The sequence below is a fragment of the Zalophus californianus genome, chromosome 9, assembly GCF_009762305.2.
Source record: "Zalophus californianus isolate mZalCal1 chromosome 9, mZalCal1.pri.v2, whole genome shotgun sequence".
Classification (NCBI taxonomy): Eukaryota; Metazoa; Chordata; class Mammalia; order Carnivora; family Otariidae; genus Zalophus; species Zalophus californianus.
Genome location: NC_045603.1, coordinates 80,636,834 through 80,661,057, shown reverse-complemented (window position 1 = coordinate 80,661,057; position 24,224 = coordinate 80,636,834). Strand labels below are relative to the sequence as shown.

The following is a 24,224-nucleotide window of genomic DNA, read 5'->3' as shown; positions in this document are numbered from 1 at the left end:
TCCTTTCCTTAAGTGGTCTTTAAATGGACTGGGGACAGTAGCATATATAAACCTCTCATTTGAAATTTCGAGTGTGCAACAGCCTATTAAATGCTCAGAGTAGTCTAACTGTAAAGAAACTTGTTTATTTGCAAGATTTCTTAACATTTCTTTGGCTTTGGAACCCTTCCCCCTACCCCCCAGAAACTTTAGCATCTCACAGGATGTCATAACTGAGGAACACAGTTACGGAAATTAGCTTGTCAGAGGCAAGTGGCCCTCCTTCTGGGCATATAGGGGGTTTATGAAACCACCTTGGCACTTCAATGTGTAGGCAGAGGGAGCCAAATCGACACACTGGGAAACAGTCAGTCCTTTCCCTTGTTTTCAGGATGACAAAAACTATTTTTGTACCTTCTCTGGAGAAAGCAATAGGTTTATTCTCCTTCACTTATGTGTGTTCTGTCTCATATACACGGGTGACAGGTGGCCTAGAACTATCTTAGGTCCTTTAAGAAAATGCACAAGAACTATGTTATTGTTTGTAGTAAATACTGTTTTACTAGATACTTTTTTAGTGTTTTTTAAATCAATAAGTCATTAATCCTGAAACACCAGTTCCATTGTTGACTTTTAAATAAATTTAAATGTTCCTTTTAATCAAATCAATGTTTATTACATCTCATAAACTTTAGCATTCTTTTCAAAAACTAACAAAAAAATAAGAAGACCATAGGACAATGGACAAACAAATCATAGATTGATTAAAATTTTAACACAGGAAGAGCTGAGATTTTAAAAACCTACAGGAAAAAGAATTGTGTGCAATTGATTTTTAACCAGCTAATAACATTCTGATCAATACAAGAAATCAAGGCATTTGGGTTTGTGTGAGAATGTAAAAATTTCTGCTTGGCATATATATATAATGCAGCTAAACAAAAAAATCAAACAATGAGGAAACAGCAAGTGTAACAACAAGTTGAGGTTTATATAATTAGAGTAACTCTTGTAATTTAAGAATACTATCAAACCTCAGTTAAATAAATGAGAAAAGGACAAGCAGTTCATACATGGGGAAGTTGTCAGCCAGTAAAGGAATTAATTTCTATCAACTAATATTTTCTGCACACCTATGCCTTATACTGTGGTTGGTGTTGGAGTTTGAGTGTTGAAGAGGACACTCAGCCCTTTTGGGGAAGAGAGGGAAGCAAGGGACACAATAAACAAAGGAATGCAATGGAGTTATGAAGATAGATTTACAAATGCTGGCAAGGCTAGGGAAACTGGTTCAACTGGTTTATTATTCAAAAAAATGACAAAAACTTTTTTTAACCTTACAAATGATCCCAATGAGATTTTTTTTTTAAAAGAAAGGAATAGCATAATACTAAGCGAAATAAGTCAGTCAGAGAAAGACAAGTATCATATGATCTCACTGATATGAGGAATTTGAGAAACAAGACAGAGGATCATAGGGGAAGGGAAGGAAAAATGAAACAAGACGAAGCCAGAGAGGGAGACAAACCATAAGAGACTCTTAATCTCAGGAAACTGACTGAGGGTTGCTGGAGTAGAGAGGATGGGAGGAATGGGGTGGCTGGGTGATGGACACTGGGGAGGGTAAGTACTATGGTGAGCACTGTGAATTGTGCAAGACTGATAAATCACAGACCTGTACCCCTGAAACAAATAATACATTATATGTTAATAAAAAAAATTTTTTTAAAAAGGAATAGCTTATATGTTGAACAATAGGGCTTAGTCAAGTAAGTAAGATTTCTTAGAGTTGCTTTTTGATTTCTTAGAGTTACTTTATGATTAAAAATATAATTATGAAAATTATAGTAATATGAAACAATATCATGAAGAAGTGACTGTAGTTGTATTCATGCTACCGAATTCTGTTCTATAAAATAAGTATGTACATGGTCATTAATGGTAGTAGGATTTATTTTGCATAATACTTAATAGAAGAAATTTGAAGACTCATTTTATTAAAAATGTTTTTTCCTCCTTTTAGCTGACTACACAAGACTGCCTTCCCCATATTTCCATAGCCAGCGACATGACCTGACACCTTGATGACCAGTCTCAGGGCCCTTGGGTGACTGGCTGGTTGCACCATGGAACTTAAAGTATGGGTGGATGGAGTTCAGAGGATTGTTTGTGGGGTCACCGAAGTTACAACTTGCCAGGAGGTTGTTATAGCCTTAGCTCAAGCGATAGGTAAGTGGACTTTCTGGGAATTGGAGATAAAGTGGTTTATGCTTCCTCTTGTGGTTTTTGTTTGCTTGTATTAAATATAGATTTCTAGTTTTTTGTTTATTTGGTCCCATAATACAACTTGCAGGTATACTTGTACTTATTATATTCTCCCATGCTTAAATAAATCTGTAAAGACACTTATTCTCTCTCTCCCCCCAGATTTTACTGATCTTCAGACTAGAGTCTGCACTGCCTTCTGCTCTATTGTTGTTTATCCTAAACAACAATTTGTGGAACTAAAGATGTTTTCTTGAGCCAAAACATAGATTCCTAGTTCCCAGACCCCTCATTAGGAAAAATCCTATTTACTGTTTATTCTGACTACTTTTAGAAAAGAAAAATGCAACAAATAGCATGGTCCTTCAATAGAAAGATAATATGTGCATTTTTAAATCTTACTATACAGTGCAGATGAAGTTGTGAAGTACATGCTTACTCGCTCCATCTTGTTCACCTACAGTGTTGCAACTTTTCTTCTTAGTTAGTCTCAGTTTATCTTCATCATTTTTATGCATGTTTTTTAGTTGCCTTAACCCTTTTGGAACATGATGAGGGCATAAGCACCTACATCAAAAGAGCCAATAATGTGGGTTATAGCTTACATTTGCATCTTAAGTCCATCATTTAGCAAATATATATTAAAAGGAAATTGTTTTCAGCACCATGTTAGGTGCTTAGTGCTTCTTTGTCTTTGAGCAACTAAACAAGTTTATTTTATGTCATGCTAGTTTATATTGGAAACATGTCACGTTTGTTCAGGATTGAGAAAAGTCACCCTGCTCCATGACACCTTAGCATTTTGTAGAGACATTTCTGGCAGATACACTGTTAAGAAGCTGGCAATGCCCTGTGCAAAGACAGAGACTTTCTTTTAATACTGACATTTTTTTATTTTTCTTTAAATACTTTGTAGCACACACATATGTTAAAACAATGCTAAAAATCCTAGGCTTTCACATTCAGTGAAATTTTCTTGCATTTTGGCCTAATTATATTTGTGGACTTAAGTTTAATTGTTAAAGAAGGGAAAATAAAGGCATTTGATTTTCTTTCATATTCTTTGCAACCAACTTATTCAGTAATTGTCCCTTTTACAAGCCTGATAAAGAATTCAAAGTAATGATCATCAAGGTACTCACTGGATTTGAGAAAAAAGTGGATGAACTCAATGAGAATTTCAACAAAGAGATAGAAACTATAAAAAAAAAACCAGTTAGAGTTGAAGAATACACTAATTGAAATTAAAAATATATAGAGGGAATCAGCAGCAGATTAGAGGATGCAGAAGAATGGACCAATGATTTGGAAGACAGGATAATGGAAGGCAACCAACCTTAACAGCAAAAAGAAAAAAGAATAATAATAAATAAGAATAGATTAAGGAAACTCAGTGACATCATCAAGCATAACATTCACATTATAGTGAGCCCCCGAAGAAGAAAAGAAAGGGGACAGAAAACTTATCTGAAGATATAATTTGAAGAAAAACTTCCTTAATCTGGGAGCGGAAACAGATACCCAGGTCCAGGAATCACAGAGTGCCCCCAAACAAAATGAACCCAAGGATGTCCACACAAAAACACATAATAATTAAAATAGCAAAAAGTCAAGATAAAGAGAGAATATTAAAAGCAGCAAGAGAAAAGCAAGCACATATAAAGGAAACCCCATAAGGGTATCAGCTGATTTTTCAGCAGAAACTTTTCAGGGCAGAAGAGAGGGGCATGATATATTCAAAGTGCTAAAAGTAAAAAACCTACAACCCAGCAAGGTTATGATTCAGAATTGAAGGAGATAGCTTCCCAAACAAAGGGGTTTACCACCACTAAATTGGCCTTACAAGAAATGTTAAAGGGAATTCTTTATGTGGAAGGAAAAGATCATAACTAGAAATGAGAAAATTATGAAAGGAAAAAAAATTCACTGATAAAAACTACGTATGAAGCCATTATGGAGGTTAAAACACAAAAACAGTAAAAATCAATCATACCTTAAAAATTAGTTAAAGAATACACAAAAAGAAGTAAAATACGGTATCATATACATAAAATGTGGTTGGAGTAAAAATTTAGTGTTTCAGAATGTGTTCGAACTTAAGTGATTATCAGCTTAATATAGACTGCTATATATATAGGATGTTATATATGAACCCCATAGTAACCACAAATCAAAATTCCATAGTAGATACACAAAAAATAAAGAGAAAGGAATCCAAGCATAACACTAAGGAAAGTCATCAAACCACAAGGGAAGAGAACGAAAGAAGAAAGGAACAGAGAAGAACTATAAAAACAACCAGAAGACAATTAACAAAATGGCAGTAAGTATATACTGATCAATAATTACTTAAAATATAAGTGGACTAAATACTCCAAGCAAAAAACATAGGGTGACAAAATGGATTAAAAAAAAAAAAGACCCATCTTGCCTATAAGAGAAGAATTCATATCAAAAGACACTTACAGACTGAAAGTGAAGGGTTGGAAAAAGATAATCCATAGAAATGGAGGTGGAAAAAAAAAAAAAGGTTGGGTAGCAATACTTACAGACAAAATAGACTTTAAAACAATGACTGTAATAAGAGATAAAGAAAGGCATTATGTAATGATAAAAAGGGTTCAATCCAAAAGCAAATATTAACAGACTTAAAGGGAGAAATTGACAGTAATGCAATAATAGTAGGGGACTTTAACACCTCATTTATATCAATAGATAGGTCACCCAGACAGAAAATCAGTAAGGAAACTGGCTTTGAACCACACATTCGGCCAGATGGACTTCACAGATATATACAGAACATTCCACCCCAAAACAGCAGAATACACATTCTTTTCAAATGAGCATGGAATATTCTCTAGGATAGATCACATGTTAGGACACAAAACAAATCTCAATAAATTTAAGAAGATTAAAATCAATCAGACATCTTTTCTGAGTACAACAGTATGAAACTAGAAATTAATTACAAGAAAAAAAAAACTGAAAAAACCCAAACACATGGAGGCTACGTAACCAGTGGGTCAGTGAAGACTCAAAGAGGAAAAAAAAAAATACATGGAGACAAATGAAAATGGAAACACAACTGTTCAAAATCTTTGGGACACAACAAAAACAGTTCTAAGAGGGAAAGTTAATACAAATACAAGCCTACCTCAAGAAACAAGGAAAATCTCAATCTAACCTTACAACTAAAGGAGCTAGGGAAACAAACAAAGCTCAAAGTTAGTAGAAGGAAGGAAATCATAAAAATTAGAGTGGAAATAAGTGAAATAGAGACTAAAAAGAAAAAAAAATCAATGAAAATAAGAGCTGGTTCTTTGAAAAGATCAAATAGTCAAACCGTTAGCCAGACTCTGGAAGAAAAAAAAGAGAGAAAACTCAGGTAAATAAAAGTCTGAAATGAAAGAGGAGAAATAACAACTGACACCACAGAAATATAAAAGATGTGAGAATAGAATGAAAAATTATATGCCAACAAGTTGGACAACCTAGAAGACATAGATAAATTTTTAGAAACATAAAATCTTTCAAAACTGAATCAGAAAGAAATAGGAAACCTGAACAAACAGATTACTGATAACAACATTGAATTGGTAATTAAAAAAAAAAAAATCCCAACAAACAAAAGTCCAGGACCAGATGTCTTCACAGGTGAATTCTACCAAACATTTTTTTTAATTTTTTAATTGTTATGTTAATCTCCATATATTACATCATTAGTTTATGATGTAGTGTTCCATGATTCATTGTTTGTGCCTAACACCCAGTGCTCCATGCAGAATGTGCCCTCTTTAATACCCATCACCAGGCCAACCGATCCCCCCAACCCCCTCCCCTGTAGAAACCTCAGTTTGTTTTTCAGAGTCCATCGTCTCTCATGGTTCGTCTCCCCCTCAAACTTACTCCCCTTCATTCTTCCCCTCCTACTATCTTCTTCTTCTTTTTTTTTCCTTAACATATATTGCATTATTTGTTTCAGAAGTACTGATCTGTGATTCAACAGTCTTGCACAATTGACAGCACTCACCATAGCACAGTCCATACTCAATGTCTATCACCCAGCCACCCCATCCCTCCCACCCCCCACCACTCCAGCAACACTCAGTTTGTTTCCTGAGATTAAGAATTCCTCATATCAGTGAGGTCATATGATACATGTCTTTCTCTGATTGACTTATTTCACTCAGCATAACACCCTCCAGTTCCATCCACGTCGTTGCAAATGGCAAGATCTCATTCCTTTTGGTGGCTGCATAATATTCCATTGTGTATATATACCACATCTTCTTTATCCATTCATCTGTCGATAGACATCTTGGCTCTTTCCACAGTTTGGCTATTGTGGACATTGCTGCTATAAACATCAGGGTGCACGTACCCCTTCGGATCCCTACATTGTATCTTTGGGGTAAATACCCAGTAGTGCAATTGCTGGATCATATAGTAGCTCTATTTTCACTGTTTGAGGAACCTCCATACTGTTTTCCAGAGGGGTTGCACCAGCTTGCATTCCCACCAACAGTGTAGGAGGGTTCCCCTTTCTCCACATCCCTGCCAACATCTGTCGTTTCCTGACTTGTTAATTTTAGCCATTCTGACTGGTGTGAGGTGGTATTCATTGAGGTTTTGATTTGGATTTCCCTGATGCCGAGCGATGTTGAGCACTTTTTCATGTGTCTGTTGGCCATTTGGATGTCTTCTTTGGAAAAATGTCTGTTCATGTCTTCTGCCCATTTCTTGATTGGATTATTTGTTCTTTGGGTGTTGAGTTTGGTAAGTTCTTTATAGATTTTGGATACTAGCCCTTTATCTGATATGTCATTTGCAAATATCTTCTCCCATTCTGTCGGTTGTCTTTTGCTTTTGTGGACTGTTTCTTTTGCTGTGCAAAAGCTTTTTATCTTGATGAAGTCCGAATAGTTCATTTTTGCCCTTGCTTCCCTTGCCTTTGGTGATCTTTCTAGGAAGACGTTGCTGCAGCTGAGGTCAAAGAGGTTGCTGCCCGTGTTCTCCTTTAGGATTTTGATGGACTCCTGTCTCACGTTTAGGTCTTTCAACCATTTGGAGTCTATTTTTGTGTGTGGTGTAAGGAAATGGTCCAGTTTCATTCTTCTGCATGTGGCTGTCCAATTTTCCCAACACCATTTGTTGAAGAGACTGTCTTTTTTCCATTGGACATTCTTTCCTGCTTTGTCAAAGATAAGTTGACCATAGAGTTGAGGGTCCATTTCTGGGCTCTCGATTCTGTTCCATTGATCTATGTGTCTGTTTTTGTGCCAGTACCATACTGTCTTGATGATGACAGCTTTGTAATAGAGCTGGAAGTCCAGAATTGTGATGCCACCAGCTTTGCTTTTCTCTTTCAATATTCCTCTGGCTATTTGGGGTCTCTTCTGGTTCCATACAAATTTTAGGATTATTTGTTCCATTTCTTTGAAAAAAGTGGATGGTATTTTGATGGGGATTGCACTGAATGTGTAGATTGCTCTAGGTAGCATTGACATCTTCACAATGTTGGTTCTCCCAATCCATGAGCATGGAATGTTTTTCCATTTCTTTGTGTCTTCTTCAATTTCTTTCATGAGTATTTTATAGTTTTCTGAGTACAAATCCTTTGCCTCTTTGGTTAAATTTATTCCTAGGTATCTTATGGTTTTGGGTGCAATTGTAAATGGGATCGACTCCTTGATTTGTCTCTCTTCTGTCTTGTTGTTGGTGTATAGGAATGCCACTGATTTCTGTGCATTGATTTTATATCTGCTACTTTACTGAATTCCTGTATGAGTTCTAGCAGTTTTGGGGTGGAGTCTTTTGGGTTTTCCACATACAGTATCATATCATCTGCAAAGAGTGAGAGTTTGACGTCCTCTTTGCTGATTTGGATGCCTTTGATTTCTTTTTGTTGTCTGATTGCTGTGGCTAGGACTTCTAATACTATGTTGAATAGCAGTGGTGAGAGTGGACATCCCTGCCGCGTTCCTGACCTTAGGGGAAAAGCTCTCAGCTTTTCCCCATTGAGAATGATATTTGCTGTAGGTTTTTCATAGATGGCATTTATGATATTGAGGTATGTACCCTCTATCCCTATACTCTGAAGAGTTTTGATCAAGGAAGGATGCTGTACTTTGTCAAATGCTTTTTCTGCATCTAATGAGAGGATCATATGATTCTTGTTCTTTCTTTTGTTAATGTATTGTATCACGTTGATTGATTTGCGGATGTTGAACCATCCTTGCAGCCCAGGGATAAATCCCACTTGGTCGTGGTGAATAATCCTTTTAATGTACTGTTGGATCCTATTGGCTAGTATTTTGGTGAGAATTTTTTTTTTTAAAGATTTTATTTATTTGACAGAGCTAGAGAGAGAGCACAAGTAGGCAGAGAGGCAGGAAGAGGGAGAGGGAGAAGCAGGCTCTCCACCGAGCAGGGAGCCCGATGCGGGACTCCAGGATCATGACCTGAGCCGAAGGCAGTTGCTTAACCAACTGAGCCACCCAGGCACCCTGGTGAGAATTTTTGCATCCATGTTCATCAAGGATATTGGTCTGTAATTCTCCTTTTTGATGGGGTCGTTGTCTGGTTTTGGGATCAAGGTAATGCTGGCCTCATAAAATGAGTTTCGAAGTTTTCTTTCCATTTCTATTTTTTGGAACAGTTTCAGGAGAATAGGTATTAATTCTTCTTTAAATGTCTGATAGAATTCCCCTGGGAAGCCATCTGGCCCTGCACTTTTGTTTCTTGGGAGATTTTTGATGACTGCTTCAATTTCCTTAGTGGCTATAGGTCTGTTCAGGTTTTCTATTTCTTCCTGGTTCAATTTTGGTAGTTGATACATCTCTAGGAATGCACCCATTTCTTCCGGGTTATCTGCTTTGCTGGCATAGAGTTGCTCATAATATGTTCTTATAATTGTTTGTATTTCTTTGGTGTTGGTTGTGATCTCTCCTCTTTCATTCATGATTTTGTTGATTTGGGTCATTTCTCTTTTCTTTTTGATAAGTCTGGCCAGGGGTTTATCAATCTTGTTAATTCTTTTCAAAGAACCAGCTCCTAGTTTCGTTGATCTGTTCTACTGTTCTTTGTTTTCTATTTCATTGATTTTCTGCTCTGATCTTTATTATTTCTCTTCTCCTGCTGGTTTTAGGCTTTATTTGCTGTTCTTTCTCCAGCTCCTTTAGGTGTAGGGTTAGGTTGTCTATTTGAGACCTTTCTTGTTTCTTGAGAAAGGCTTGTATTGTTATATACTTTCCTCTCAGGACTGCCTTTGCTGTATCCCAAAGATTTTGGACAGTTGTGTTTTCATTTTCATTGGTTTCCATGAATTTTTTTAATTCTTCTTTAATTTCCTGGTTGACCCATTCATTCTTTAGTAGGATGCTCTTTAGCCTACATGTATTTGAGTTCTTTCCGACTTTCCTCTTGTGATTGAGTTCTAGTTTCACAGCATTGTGGTCTGAAAAGATGCAGGGAATAATCCCAATCTTTTGGTACCGATTGAGACCTGATTTGTGACCTAGGATGTGATCAATTCTGGAGAATGTTCCATGGGCACTAGAGAAGAATGTGTATTCCGTTGCTTTGGGATGGAATATTCTGAATATGTGTGTGAAGTCCATTTGGTCCAGTGTGTCATTTAAAATCTTTATTTCCTTGTTGATCTTTTGCTTAGATGATCTGTCCATTTCAGTCAGGGGGGTGTTAAAGTCCCCCACTATTATTGTATTGTTGTCAATGTGTTTCTTTGCTTTTGTTATTAATTGCCTTATATAATCGGCTGCTCCCATGTTCGGGGCATAGATATTTACAATTGTTAGATCTTCTTGTTGGATAGACCCTTTAAGTAGGATATAGTGTCCTTCCTCATCTCTTATTACAGTCTTTGATTTAAAATCTAATTTGTCTGATATAAGGATTGCCACCCCAGCTTTCTTTTGGTGTCCATTAGCATGGTAAATGGTTTTCCACCCCCTCACTTTCAATGTGGGGGTGTCTTTGGGTCTAAAATGAGTCTCTTGCAGACAGCATATTGATGGGTCTTGTTTTTTAATCCAATCTGATAGCCTGTGTCTTTTGATTGGGGCATTTAGCCCATTTACATTCAGCGTAACTATTGAAAGATATGAATTTAGTGCCATTGTATTGCCTGTAAGGTGACTGTTACTGTATAGTGTCTGTGTTCCTTTCTGACCTATGCTGCTTTTAGGCTCTCTCTTTGCTTAGAGGACCCCTTTCAATATTTCTTATAGGGCTGGTTTCGTGTTTGCAAATTCCTTTAGTTTTTGTTTGTCCTGGAAGCTTTTTATCTCTCCTTCTATTTTCAATGACAGCCTAGCTGGATATAGTATTCTTGGCTGCATATTTTTCTCATTTAGTGCTCTGAAGATATCTTGCCAGTCCTTTCTGGCCTGCCAGGTCTCTGTGGATAGGTCTGTTGCCAATCTAATATTTCTACCATTGTAGGTTTCATATCTCTTCTCCCGAGCTGCTTTCAGGATTTTCTCTTTGTCTCTGAGACTCGTAAGTTTTACTCTTAGATGTCGGGGTGTTGACCTATTATTATTGATTTCGAGAGGGGTTCTCTGTGCCTCCTGGATTTTGATGCCTGTTTCCTTCCTCACATTAGGGAAGTTCTCTGCTATTATTTGCTCCAATATACCTTCTGCCCCTCTCTCTCTTTCTTCTTCTTCTGGGATCCCAATTATTCTAATGTTGTTTCGTCTTATCGTATCACTTATCTCTCGAATTCTGCCCTCATGATCCTGTAGTTGTTTATCTCTCTTTTTCTCAGCCTCTTTATTTTCCATCATTTGGTCTTCTATATCACTGATTCTCTCTTCTGCCTCATTTATCCTAGCAGTTTGTGCCCCCATTTTTGATTGCACCTCATCAATAGCCTTTTTGATTTCGACTTGGTTAGATTTTAGTTCTTTTATTTCTCCAGAAAGGGTTTCTCTAATAACTTTCACGCTTTTTTTCAAGCCCAGCTAGTATCTTTAAAGTCATGATTCTGAACTCTAGGTCCGACATCGTACTAATGTCCGTATTGAGTAGGTCCCTGGCTGACGGTAGTACCTCTTGTTCTTTTGCTGAGGTGATTTTTTTCTGTCTTGTCATTTTGTCCAGAGGAGTATAGATGAATGAGAGAACAAAATGCTAACAGGTTAACAACGTCCCCAGCAAATATACTGTATATAAATCAGAAAAGACCTGAAACCAGGGGAAAAGAAAGGGAAAGAAAGAAAAAAGAAAAAAAAAAGATAAAAACAAAAACAGAACAATACAAAAAAAGCAGGATATGATCAAATATGATCAGACTAGTGCATAGATCAGTGCCACACACTAGATTTTGGGTGTATTTTGGTCTGTTAGAAAAAAGTGCCTCCTAAAATTTTAAAGGAAGAAAGACATATATGTACAAAATAAGGGTTGATACAATGAAGGGATGGAAGATGACTGTAAAGATGAAAATTATAAAAGATTTTATAAAAGGAATTATCAGTTGTTTGAAAGAAGAAAGAAGATTTAAAAAAAAAAGAAAAGAAAAAAGGGAGAGAATGTGATCAGGCAGGAGACTAGAACAAAGCCATACACTAGTGATTTAGGGTATATTTTGATCTGTTAGAAGAAACTGTATCTCAAAATTTTAAAGAGAGAACAACTTATATATATATGCCAAAAATAAGGGTAACTACTATGAAGGGATAAAATATGACTCTAAAAATGAAAAATAAAAAAAATTTTTTTTAAAAAAGGGATTGATAAGATGTTGGTTGAAAAAGGGAAAAAGAAAAAAACAGTTAACAAAATTAACTTTAATGAACTAATGAATCATGATAAAAAAAGCCATGAATTCTATGTGTAGTATTCCCCTAGCGCTGGAGTTCTCCCATTCTCCTTGATCGGTAAACTTGGTCTTGGCTTGCTGGCTGTTCAGGCTGATCTTCTGGGGGAGGGGCTTGTTGCTGTGGTTTCCAAATGTCTTTGCCGGAGGCTGAATTGCCCCGCTCTTGTCGGTCCGGGCTAAGGAAGCTGCTCCGGTTTGCTCTCAGGAGCTTTTGTTCCCTGCAAGCTCTCGGCACAGCTTTGGAGGACCAGGGCGAAAATGGTGGCCTCCCAGTCTCCACCCGGAGGAGCTGAGAACTCGGGCCCCCGCTCCTCAGTGCGCCCCCAGAGAAAAGCAGTCACTCCCGTCTCCCTGGTCTCCGGCCGCACTCCGTGCTCACCCGGCCTGTGACTGAGCGTTTCTATCTCTGGCACCCGACCCCGTGTGGAGTCTCCAAACCCAGCAGATCCCTGCGGTGCATTCCCGCGCCGCTCCTCCCCGGGAAGGAAGGGGAGTCTCCCCGGCTCTGCCGCTTGTTGGGTCCCTGCTGGAGGAGCAGTGGCCCGACTGGACCGCGGATCACAGTTTATGGCAACCCCGAGCTGAGAGCCCGCGCCTCTGCTCTGTCTCTGCAGCCGGCTTCCCCGCTCTGATACCTGGGAGCTCTGGCACACTCAGGCACCCCCGGTCTTTCTGTGACCCCGAGGGTCCTGAGACCACACTGTCCCGGGAGGATTCCACCCCCTGCTTAGCCACTGCAGCGATGTCCCTCAGCCCAGCCAACTTCTAAAAGGTCCAATTTTGTGCTCCGCGGCTCTATCACTTGCCAGAAGCGGCCGACGAGGCCCCCTCCCCTGCCGTCTATCCACCCGAATATCGCCCCGGATTCACTTCTCCGCACGTCCTACCTTCCAGTAAGTGGTCGCTTCTCTGCTCAGAGAGTTGTTGCTACTCTCCTCTTCGATCTCCTGTTGAGTTCGTAGGTGTTCAGATGGTTTGATCCCTATTCAGCTGAATTCCTGAGACCAGACGAAATCTAGGTCTCCTACTCCTCCGCCATCTTGCTCCGCCCCCAATTCTACCAAACATTTAAAGAGCTAATAGCTGTTCTTCTCAAACTATTCCAAAAACCAGAAGAGGAAGAAAAACTTACAAATTCATTCAACAAGGCCAGCTTTTATTACCTTAATAGCAAAACCAGACACTAGAAAAAAGAAAGAAAGAAAGAAAAGAAAAGGTAAGTACAGGCCAGTATCCCTGATGAACATAGATGCAAAAATCCTCAACAAAGTATTAGTAAACCGAATTCAGCAATACATTAAAAGGATCATTCAGCATCACCAAGTGGTATTTATTTCAGGGATGCAACGATGGTTCATTATTCACAAATCAGTCAGTGTGATACCTCGTATTAACAAGAGGGAGGATAAAAAATCATATGCAGAAAAAGCACTTGACAAAATACATCTGTCTATGATAAAAACTCTCAATAGTGGGTTTAGAGGGAGCATACCTCAACATAATAAAGTCCATATATGAAAAACCCACAGCTAACATCATACTCAGTGGTGAAAAATTGAAAGCTTTCCCTCTAATATTAAGTATAAGACAAGGATGTTTACTCTCACCACTTTTATTCATCATGGTACTAGAAGTCCTAGCCACACCAATCAGAAAAGAAAAATGAGTAAAAGTCATCCACATTGGTAAGGAAGAAGTAGAATTCACTATTTGCAGATTACATCATAACTATGTATAGAAAACCCTAAAGACTCCACTGATAAACTGTTAGAACTAACAAATGAATTCAGTATAGTTGCAGAATGTAAAATTAATATACAGAAAACTGTTGTGTTTCTATACACTAATAATGAAGTAGCAGAAAGAGAAATTAAGATAACAATCCCATTTACAGTAGCACCAAAAAAAAATAAAATACTTAGGAATAAATTAAATCAAGGAGGTGAAAGACCTACACTCTAAAAGCTCGTAAGACTTTGATGAAAAAAATTGAAAGAAACACAAACAAATGGAAAGATGGACCATGCTCATGGATTGAAAGATTTAATATTGTTAAAGTGTCCATACTGTCAGAAGCAATTTATAGATTTAATGCAGTCCCCATCAAAATACAAATAGTACTTTTCTCAGAACTAGAACAAATAATTCTAAAATTTGTATGGAAGCACAAGAGACCTTGAATAGCTAAAGCAATCTTGAAAAAGAACAACAAAGCTGGAGGTTTCACAATCCCAGATTTCAAGATATACTGCAGAGTTCATAATAATTAAAACAGTATGGTACTGTTAGATATATAGATCATCGGAACAAAATAGGCAGCCCAGAAATAAACCCAGTTACATAGTTGATTAATCTATGTCAAGGGAGGCAAGAATATACAATGAAAAAAAGATAGTCTCTTCAATAAATAGTGTTGAGAAAACTGAACAGCTGTATGCAAAGAAATGAAACTGGGCCACTTTCTTAGACAACACACCATAATGAGCTCAAGGTGGACCCCTCCCCCACGCAAGGTAGATTAAAGACCTAAATGTGAGACCCAAAACCATAAAACTCCTCTAAAAGGAGTTTTGGACATTGGCCTTAGCAACATATTTATGGATATGTCTCCTCAGGCAAGAGAAAAAAAAACAACAACAAAAAATATATATATTTTATAGACTACACCAGAATAAAAAACTTTTCCACAGCAAAGGAAACCATCAACAAAATGAATAGACAACCTACTGAATGGGAGAAGATATTTGCAAGTGATGTATCTGCTAAGGGGTTAATACATAAAATATATTAAGAACACATACAACTCACCACCAAAAGAAAATCTGCTTAAAAAAATGGGCACAGAACCTGAATAGACATTTTTCCAAAGAAGATATACAGATGGCCAACAGACACATAAAAAGATGTTCAACATCACTAATCATCAGGGAAATGCAAATCAGAACTACAATGAGATATCATACCAGTCAGAATGGTTAGTATCAAAAAGACAAGAAATAACAAGTGTTTGTGAGGACGTGGCAACAAAGGGAATGCTTGTGCACTGTTTGTGGGAATGTAAATTGGTGCAGCCACTGTGGAAAACAGCATGGAGTTTCCTCAAAAAATTAAAAATAGAAATATCATATGATTCAGTAATTCCACTTCTGGATATTTATCCAAAGAAATGAAAGCATTAATTTGAAAAGATAAATTCACCCTATGTTTATTGCAGCATTATTTATAATAGCCAGGACATAGGAGCAATCTAAGTGATCACCAGTACATGAGTGGATAAAGGTGTGTGTGTGTGTGTGTGTGTGTGTGTGTGTACATATATATATGTATGTGTATAATGCATATATCTGCATAACTGTGTGTGTATGTACATATATATGTATGTGTATAATGCATATATCTGCGTATCTGTGTGTGTATGTGTGTAATGGAATATTACTCAGCCACAAAAAACAGTGAGATCTTGCCATTTGCAACAACATGGATAGACCTAGAAGGTATTATTGAATTAAGTCAGACAGTTAAAGACAAATACCAAATGATTTCACTGATATGTGGAATCTGAAAAACAAAGCAAACAAACAAAAACAGACTTACAAATACAGAGAACAAACTGGTGGTTGCCAGAGAGGAGGGGTTGTGGGGATTGGCAAAATAGGTAAAGGGGATTAAGAGGTACAAAATTCCAGTTATAATAAGTAAGTCATAGTGATGAAAAGTAGAGCATAGGAAATATAGTCAATAGTATTTTAAGAACATTGTATGGTGACAGATGTTAACTACACTTACTGTGGTGAGCATTGAGTAATATGTAGAATTGTCAAATCACTGTGTTGTACTCCTCAAACTGATATAACATTGTATATCAGCTGTACTTCATAATAAAAATAAATAAAAAATTAAAGATAGTAAAAGTTAAAACATAAGAACTGAGAGGTATTTTGTCTCAAGACCCAATTACATATATACTAACCAAAATAAAGTCATTTAGGCATATTAATATTTAAAAAATAGCTTTAAGACAAAGGACACTAGAAAGAAGAGACTTACTACATTAGCATATATAAGGCTTAATTCAAAGGAAGATAAAAGATTGTAAACTTACATACAACAAGTTACATCGCCTCAAATACATAAAGTAAACCTGGGTGGCTCAGTCAGTTAAGTGTCTGCCTTTGGCTCGGGTTATGATCTCAGGGTCCTGGGACCCACATAGGACTCCCTGCTCAGTGGGAAGTCAGCTTCTCCCTCTCATTCTCCCTCTTTGTGTGTGTGCTCTCTCTCTCTCTCTCTCAAATAAATAAAATCTTTAAATATATATTAAAGTAAAACCAATGGAACTAGAAAGAGAAACTAACTCCACTATAACGGGAGATCTTAAATATAGTTCAGTGACTAAAAAGAAGAAACAACAAATCAGGGGGAAAAAAGCCCCACATAATTTATTTAAATAAAAATACTCATCTTTGTTTTTTTCTGCTTAGTAAAAACTCTAAAATTAGCAGTTGTCAAATCTAACTTTCTTTGTTATATTTGAGAATCAGGCCATGGGCAGTGGTTTAAAAGAAACTGAGTATTTTACAGGGTGGCTGAGGAGTGCAGTTAGCTATATCTGTCCATCTGGTATCCACATTTTCTATATAGAATTTCAAGGGGAAAATGCGCAGATGTACCAGGTGTGTGTTTATCCATTTGGACTAACCAGTGTACTGAACTTGTTTGTGAACAAGCTAAAAAGTTTTAACTGAATCTACCACCATTTTTGCTTTGTCAGTTAACTCAGTCCAGAGCTGTTTTTGAAAAGTTGACAACTTGAATACAGAGGTTTTATGATATTTCTCCAAACTTGGCTAAACAACTCTTTTTCTGTATCATAAATACTTCATTGAATTCAGAATTCACCTGAGAGATGATTCAACTGGCAATCAGCCGAGGACTGTTGATCCTTGCTTCTCCAGTGCTGTAAGATTTTCTCAGCATCAAATGTAATATGCTTCTGATACATACCTAAATATTTCTCTATTTTGTGATGGGAGTTATTGGTATTCAAAGTTTAAACACTAAATGAAATTTTTATAATATTTTGACCTTATTTCCACTGTAAGAAATAATAGGGGATTTGTGAGTTAGGAAAAATTAATGCTGTGACATCCAACCCCAGAATTTCTGTGGCTTAACACAATAAAAGTTTATTCTATTAGCAGAGTATTGACTGAGCAAAATGCAGATGTTTCTAAAAAATGTATAATGAAGCAACTTGTAGAATACTTTCATTGGTTTAAAATTTTTTCTTTTTAGATTTTATTTATTTGAGAGAGAAAGAGACAGACTTAGTGAGAGAGAGCACAAGTGGGGAGGAGAGACAGAAGCAGGCTTCCCGCAGAGCAGGGAGCCCGACACGGGACTCGATCCCAGGACCCCGGGATGATAACCTGAGCCAAAGGCAGACACTTAACCGACTGAGCCACCCAGGCACCCATCATGGGTTTAAATCCACATATTTGCCACATGGGGTGAAAGCATCAAAGATATACTCTTGATTAGGGATTGTTAGGAATTTTTCTGGATGGCTAAAATTACTCTCAGAAAACCATCAAGATATAAAAATATTTATATAAGTTAGCAATCTGCAAATATATATGGCAGAGAACCTTTTTTGAGTTTATGCTGCTAATCAATGAAATCAAATTAGAAAATAGCTAAAGAGAACATAATTTGGTAAAAGATGTTGAAAGTATCTGGTAATATGGAAAGAAATTCTTTCTGCTCTGATCTTTGACTACCTTGACAGGTTATATTTAGGTGGTGGAAATAGAACACATCCAAATTATGAGACAGAATAACAAAATAAAAACATAATTGAAACACTTTAATTGGCATGAAGTGGTTAAACTGCCCTGCAGTGCACTGTGTGTTTGGTCACTATATATGCTCGGCTTTTTGACACATTCCCAGTTTCGAGTATTTTATCTTGTTTCTCCCATAAATTATCCCAGAAATGCCATTATTTCACAGTTCAAACTGCTTCTCAAATCTGTATGTGAAACAGAAAGCCTTTGACTGTTCATCTGTTTCTAGTCCAGAAAATGCATTTGCTTTTACATGTATTTCTGCCCTCAAGTAGCTTAGAACTTGAGGAGAGTATGGCTAACAGAAGATTAGAGAGGAAAAGAGAAGGAAGAAATCAAGGAGACTGAGGGAAAAGTTCTCTGATTCACACTCCTTTGTTGCCTGGTGCCATTTAAAGTACTGAAGATTCAGAATTTTCCTCTATTCCCACTTCTTGTGATCTTGTTCCCGTATCTTCTTCAACTGGGGCCAGAGATAGCATTTACTAGATAATAGAGACAAATTGGTTGGGGCTGGGGTCCAAGGTGGAGTAGACTGTCCCTGAAAAGCCATGTTTCATATGGTTTGCCCCAAGAAAATTGGTTTTCTATTTTTTTTTAAAGATTTTATGTATTTATTTGACAGAGAGAGCACAAGCAGGGGGAGTGGCAGGCAAAGGGAGAAGGAGAAGCAGGCTCCCTGCTGAGCAGAGAGCCCGATGTGGGGCTCCATCCCAGGACCCTGGGAGTATGACCTGAGCCGAAGGCAGACACTTAACTGACTGAGCCATCTAGGCGCCCTGAAAATCAGTTTTCAAACCACATTTTATACTGAATTCTAGTTTAACTATTTAATACTTATTTCTTTTCTCTGGAAGTCCCTCTAACATAGGGGCCCTGCTTGTTTATCCTTCTTACACCATTGCTTTGCCTAAAGTAAGTACTCAGTAAAACATAGTTTCTAAAACAGTGCTGTCCAGTAGAACTTTTTGCAAGGATAATAAGGGTCCCTATCTGTGCTGTCCAGTATAATAACCACCAGCCCAATGCAGCTACTGAACACTTGAAATGTGGCTCGTATAACTGAGGAAATGAATTTTTAATTAAAATTTAAATGTGGCTAGTGGTTAATTGGTATTGTAGTAAACAGTTCTAGGAGATGACTAATTGGTATCTCAGACTTAAAATGTCAGAACCCGACCTCTGTATCTCAGAGACTTCTCACCCTCAGATTTCTTCCTTCTCATCTCAGCAAATGAAAACTTTTCTTTTAATTGATTAGATCTAAAACTTTTGTGTGATCTTTGCTTCTTTTCTTGTTCTAATATCTCACAACCATTCCATCAACAAATCCTATTTGTACTACCTTCAGTCTATGTGCAGAATCTTGTTTTTCTTCACAACCACTGTTAACACCTTGATGTAAGCCACCATCATTTCTCACTTAGATTTTTGCAGTAGCCTTCAACTCATCTCACTGCATCATCTTGATCCCTCCAGCCTATTCTCAACAAATTTCTTTTAAAGTTAATACTTTCTTTAAAGTTTTTATTTAAATTCCAGTTAACATACAGTGTAATATTAGTTTCAGGTGTACAATTTAGTGATTCAGCACTTACATGCAACACCCGGTGCTCATCTCAGGTGCCCTCCTTCATCCCCATCACCTATCTCCCCCATCCCCCACCCACCTCCCCTCTGGTAACCATCAGTTTGTTCTCTAGAGTTAAGAGTCTGTTTCTTGGTTTGCCTCTCTCTCTCTCTTTTATTTTTCCCTATGCTCATTTGTTTTATTTCTTAAATTCCACATGAGTGAATTCATATGGTATTTGTCTTGCTCTCACAGATTTCACTTACCATAATACTCTTTGGTTCCATCCATGTCTTTGCAAATGGTAAGATTTCATTCTTATTTATGGCTGAGTAATATTCCATTGTGTGTATCTGTTTTTTTATGTATATACCACATCTTTAAAGTAATACTTTTAAGATATGCATCATATCACTCCTCTGCTCAAATTGTCCCCCCCATCCACAGTGGTTTCTTACTCAGAAAATTCTAAAGTCCGTACAGTGGTCTTCAGGACCCTAATGAATCCATACTTTATCCCCTTACCAATCTGACCTTATTTCATGCCAGTTACTTTTGACTGTCGCTTCTTATACACACCAAAGACATTTCTGCCTCAGTCTTTGCATCTCTTCTTTTCTCTGCTGAGAATACTCTGCAGCCAACTATCTTCAAAATTCATTCCCTTGGATCTCTGTTTAAATATCATCTTCTCAGAGAAGATGTCCCTGACCACATGTACACATACACATGGACACACATGCTTATACACTCAAATACTCTTTATCTGCCGTACTCCAGTGTTCTCTAAAACACCTAACCCTCCTGACATTACATATAGGCCACGTATATAGACCATATATGCATTTTCAAATCTAAACATTTCTGAAAGCCTAAAGTTTATCATACTTCATTTGTTTTGAACTCATTTGGTGGTAAAAACTGCTCTGATTTGATATGAGGTTATTAATTTATATTTATTCCATTTGATATGAACATTGATACATTTAACTTTATACATTTTAATATGTTTGATTACAGACCTACAGGATAGCACTATGTTGCCTTTCTAAAATCCAAGAAGTTCTGAATTTTCAGCATATCTGGCCTTAAAGCTGTTGGCTAATGGACAGTAGACCTACATTTACTTATTTGTGTGTTGTATATTGCTTGCTACTGTTTTGTTATTGTCTATTCTCATAGCTTAAAACCATGCCTAAGTAATAGACACTCAGTACGTATTTGTGAATAAATGAATGAATTTTTTAAAGTTTTTTTCTATAAATTACAGGCCGAGCTAGGTGACCACCTAATGTTTCATCCATCCGTAAGATTATATGATCCTTTAGAAGATAAAAATAATATTTTATATTGCCACATTTAACTCAATTTCATGCATAAATTATCAATTTTAGAAATTTACAAATTTATCAATATTGTATCTGTTTACAAAGTAATACTATTCATTGTAGACTGTTTTGAAATTTAGAAAATAAAGCAGGAAAAAAATGACCCTACCTCCTAAGAGTAATCACTATAAGCAACGTTTTTTATGTACCTCTAGATGAGCTTAAAAACAAAGATTTCACTCTCCATAATTCTTGATAGTTTTAAAGTCTCATTTTGCATTTACTGGATTGTGAATTAAATTTTCCACATCATCTAATCCTCATAACAGTCTTATGAGGAAAGCACTGTTATTATCTCTACAGATGATCAAGCTAAGGCCCAGAGTTATCAGATAACTTGCCCAAGCTCCTGTACCTAGTAAGGAAGGTACTGGGATCCAAACCAGTAGTCTGACTCAAGAACCCTGCTCTTAACTACTGTTATACTGTATTGATTATACCCCATATAATCTCAATGGGCATCTGTTAGGAAATATAGTTATTGATTGAATTATATTGAAACAAGAAATAAAAACCTTAATAGTAAAATATACTGCTTTTTTATAGCCAAGATCATCTTTTGCAGTTTGGTATTTATAACAATAGTGTAAGCATTCATAATTTTAAGTACTTTCTAGATTTTCTACATCCATAAAACATTATTTTAATGAATGTGAAGACATGCAATTCATAGCATGCATCAGTCAGGATAGGTTAGATCATGCTACATTAACAAAATATCCCCCACATCTTACTGGTCTACAGTGATAAGTGTTAGCCGTTATTTTGGTTAATAGTATTTATGCAAAGTAAGTAGCATAGTGCCCAGCAAATATAGGCATGATAAATGTTAATCATTATGAAATCAATAAATTTTATGTTTTCATTATTTTTAATAGTAGTAAGCTTATCATATAATCCTAAATAGTTCCTAAATTAATATGCAGTAATTCTGTGATTACATGATAATCTCATCAACACACTGGGAAATATACTGTGAATGATTTAGCTGTGAGTTGTGCACAGCTGGCTGACAGGTTATACTCAGAGATATTTACATTATATCACTCTCAGCATGAAATAAACACTCCATGGGTAAAGTTATCTTAATAGCTACACTCAGGACTTGTAGAAAATTCACTGATAAATTTGCAGGATAGTTGTATGTGATTGGAAGATTGCTTTAAATTCTTTAAGCTTTGATTTCTTCACTGGTAAGTTGAGGATCATAATATCTATACTGCTTACCTCATAAAACCAATTAGGATTACATATATGTTATGTATTTTTATATATTTTATATATTTTTTATTTTTATATACATACATATATGTAAACATCAAGAGCACTTAACAGACTATAAAATGATACAGTGTAATTTCAATATTCCTGGTAAGAATTCTAAGTCATTATGAGAAGGGTTAGTTATGTTCATTAGAGTCTATATAAGAATCCAAAATGTTTATATAGCTCAAGGAGCAAAGTATCTGTTACCAGAAAAGCTCAGTGGGGTTGGATAGATTATTCATGATTAAGAAGAAGCTGTTACTGACATTTCTTCTAATATGTACAGAAACAGGAGGCTATGTTAGCATTAAATTCGTAAGAGATTAATGCCAACTCTGTCATGTTCTTTTGTTGTTTTTTTTTTAAAGATTTTATTTATTTATTTGGCAAAGGGAGACACAGTGAGAGAGGGAACACAAGCAGGGGGAGTGGGAGAGGGAGAAGCAGACTTCCCATGGAGCAGGGAGCCTGATGCGGGGCTCGATCCCAGGACCCTGGGATCATGACCTGAGCCGAAGGCAGACGCTTAATGACTGAGCCACCCAGGCGCCCCGGTCATGTTCTTTTGAATAATGTACCATATTCATCTTTGGGATAAGAGGGATTTGAAACTGAAGAAAAAACCAAATGTCAGTTAAAACTAAATCTTATAAAGAGGGTTGATGATCAAGGTGTTTAATGGAATCCCCAGGGGCTGACACTATTTCTGACAGATATTTGGTGTTTAATATATATTTGTTGAGTAAATAACAAGATGTGACTTTTATTTTATTATGTTAATCACCATACATTACATCATTAGTTTTTGATGTAGTGTTCCATGATTTATTGTTTGCATATAACACCCAGTGCTCCATGCAGAACGTGCCCTCTTTAATACCCATCACCAGGCTAACCCATCCCCCCACCCCCCTCCCCTCTAGAACCCTCAGTTTGTTTCTCAGAGTCTATAGTCTCTCATGGTTCGTCTCCGCTCTGATTCACCCCCTTCATTTTTCCCTTCCTGCAATCTTCTTTTTTTTTTTAACATATAATGTATTATTTGTTTCAGAGGTACAGATCTGTGATTCAACAGTCAACAGTCTTACACAATTCACAGTGCTCACCATAGCACATACCCTCCCCAATGTCTATCACCCAGCCACCCCATTCCCCCTACCCCCACCGCTCCAGCAACCCTCAGTTTGTTTCCTGAGATTAAGAATTACTCATATCAGTGAGAGCATATGATACATGTCTTTCTCTGATTGACTTATTTCACTCAGCGTAATACCGTCCAGTTCCATCCACATCGTTGCAAATGGCAAGATTTCATTCCTTTTGATGGCTGCATAATATTCCATTGTGTGTGTGTGTATATATATATATATATATATATATACACACACACACACCACATCTTTATCCATTCATCTGTTGATGAACTTCTTGGCTCTTTCCGTGGTTTGGCTATTGTGGACATTGCTGCTGTAAACATCGAGGTGCATGTACCCCTTCGGATCCCTACATTTGTATCTTTGGGGTAAATACCCAGTAGTGCAATTGCTGGGTCATATGGTAGCTCTGAGATGTGACTTTTAAATCATGATTTTGTTCTTTGGCTCTAAGAAATTTCCTAAAATTGTAAAAAAACAAAAAAAAATGGTTGCACCATTGAAAGAGAGATTGAAATAAGGGCATAATGTTTTTGGGTGACCCATATTTGAATATTTGAGTTTGGGTGTATATTTTCAAAAACTTCATATTACTTCACAGTTATACATACTATTCTGCTTTAAATTAGTGAGAGTAATCTGTTATCCTATTTCCTTTTAATTTATGTCAGTCATCTAATGAGATTCCACTAATGCATTAAAGTCTCTTTATGTGATTTTCCGTATTATATGAAGTTAATGATCCTTGGGATTACACTCAATTGCTTCAGCTATTCGAAAGTATAGTCAGTATTTTATTTATTTACCATTACTTATTGTGACATGTATTTCTAGGTAGCCAAAACAGCCTAAACTACAAATGCTACAGATAGGTAGGTAGGTAGGTAGGCAGGTAGATAGATAGGTATT

General features: G+C 36.7%; 1 protein-coding gene across 6 annotated transcripts in view; it reads left to right on the top strand.

Annotated features, from left to right (window-relative positions):
• The window catches only part of RASSF8 (Ras association domain family member 8), a 125,212-nt gene that overhangs the window by 90,271 nt on the left and 10,717 nt on the right, over positions 1–24,224 (top strand). For all 6 annotated transcript variants that reach the window (XM_027592038.2, XM_027592037.2, XM_027592043.2 and 3 more), the window contains one exon: positions 2,003–2,208. In XM_027592038.2, coding sequence (XP_027447839.1) covers positions 2,106–2,208 — 103 coding nt within the window. In that variant the 5' untranslated portion in view covers positions 2,003–2,105. The remainder of the gene's footprint in view (positions 1–2,002; positions 2,209–24,224) is intronic.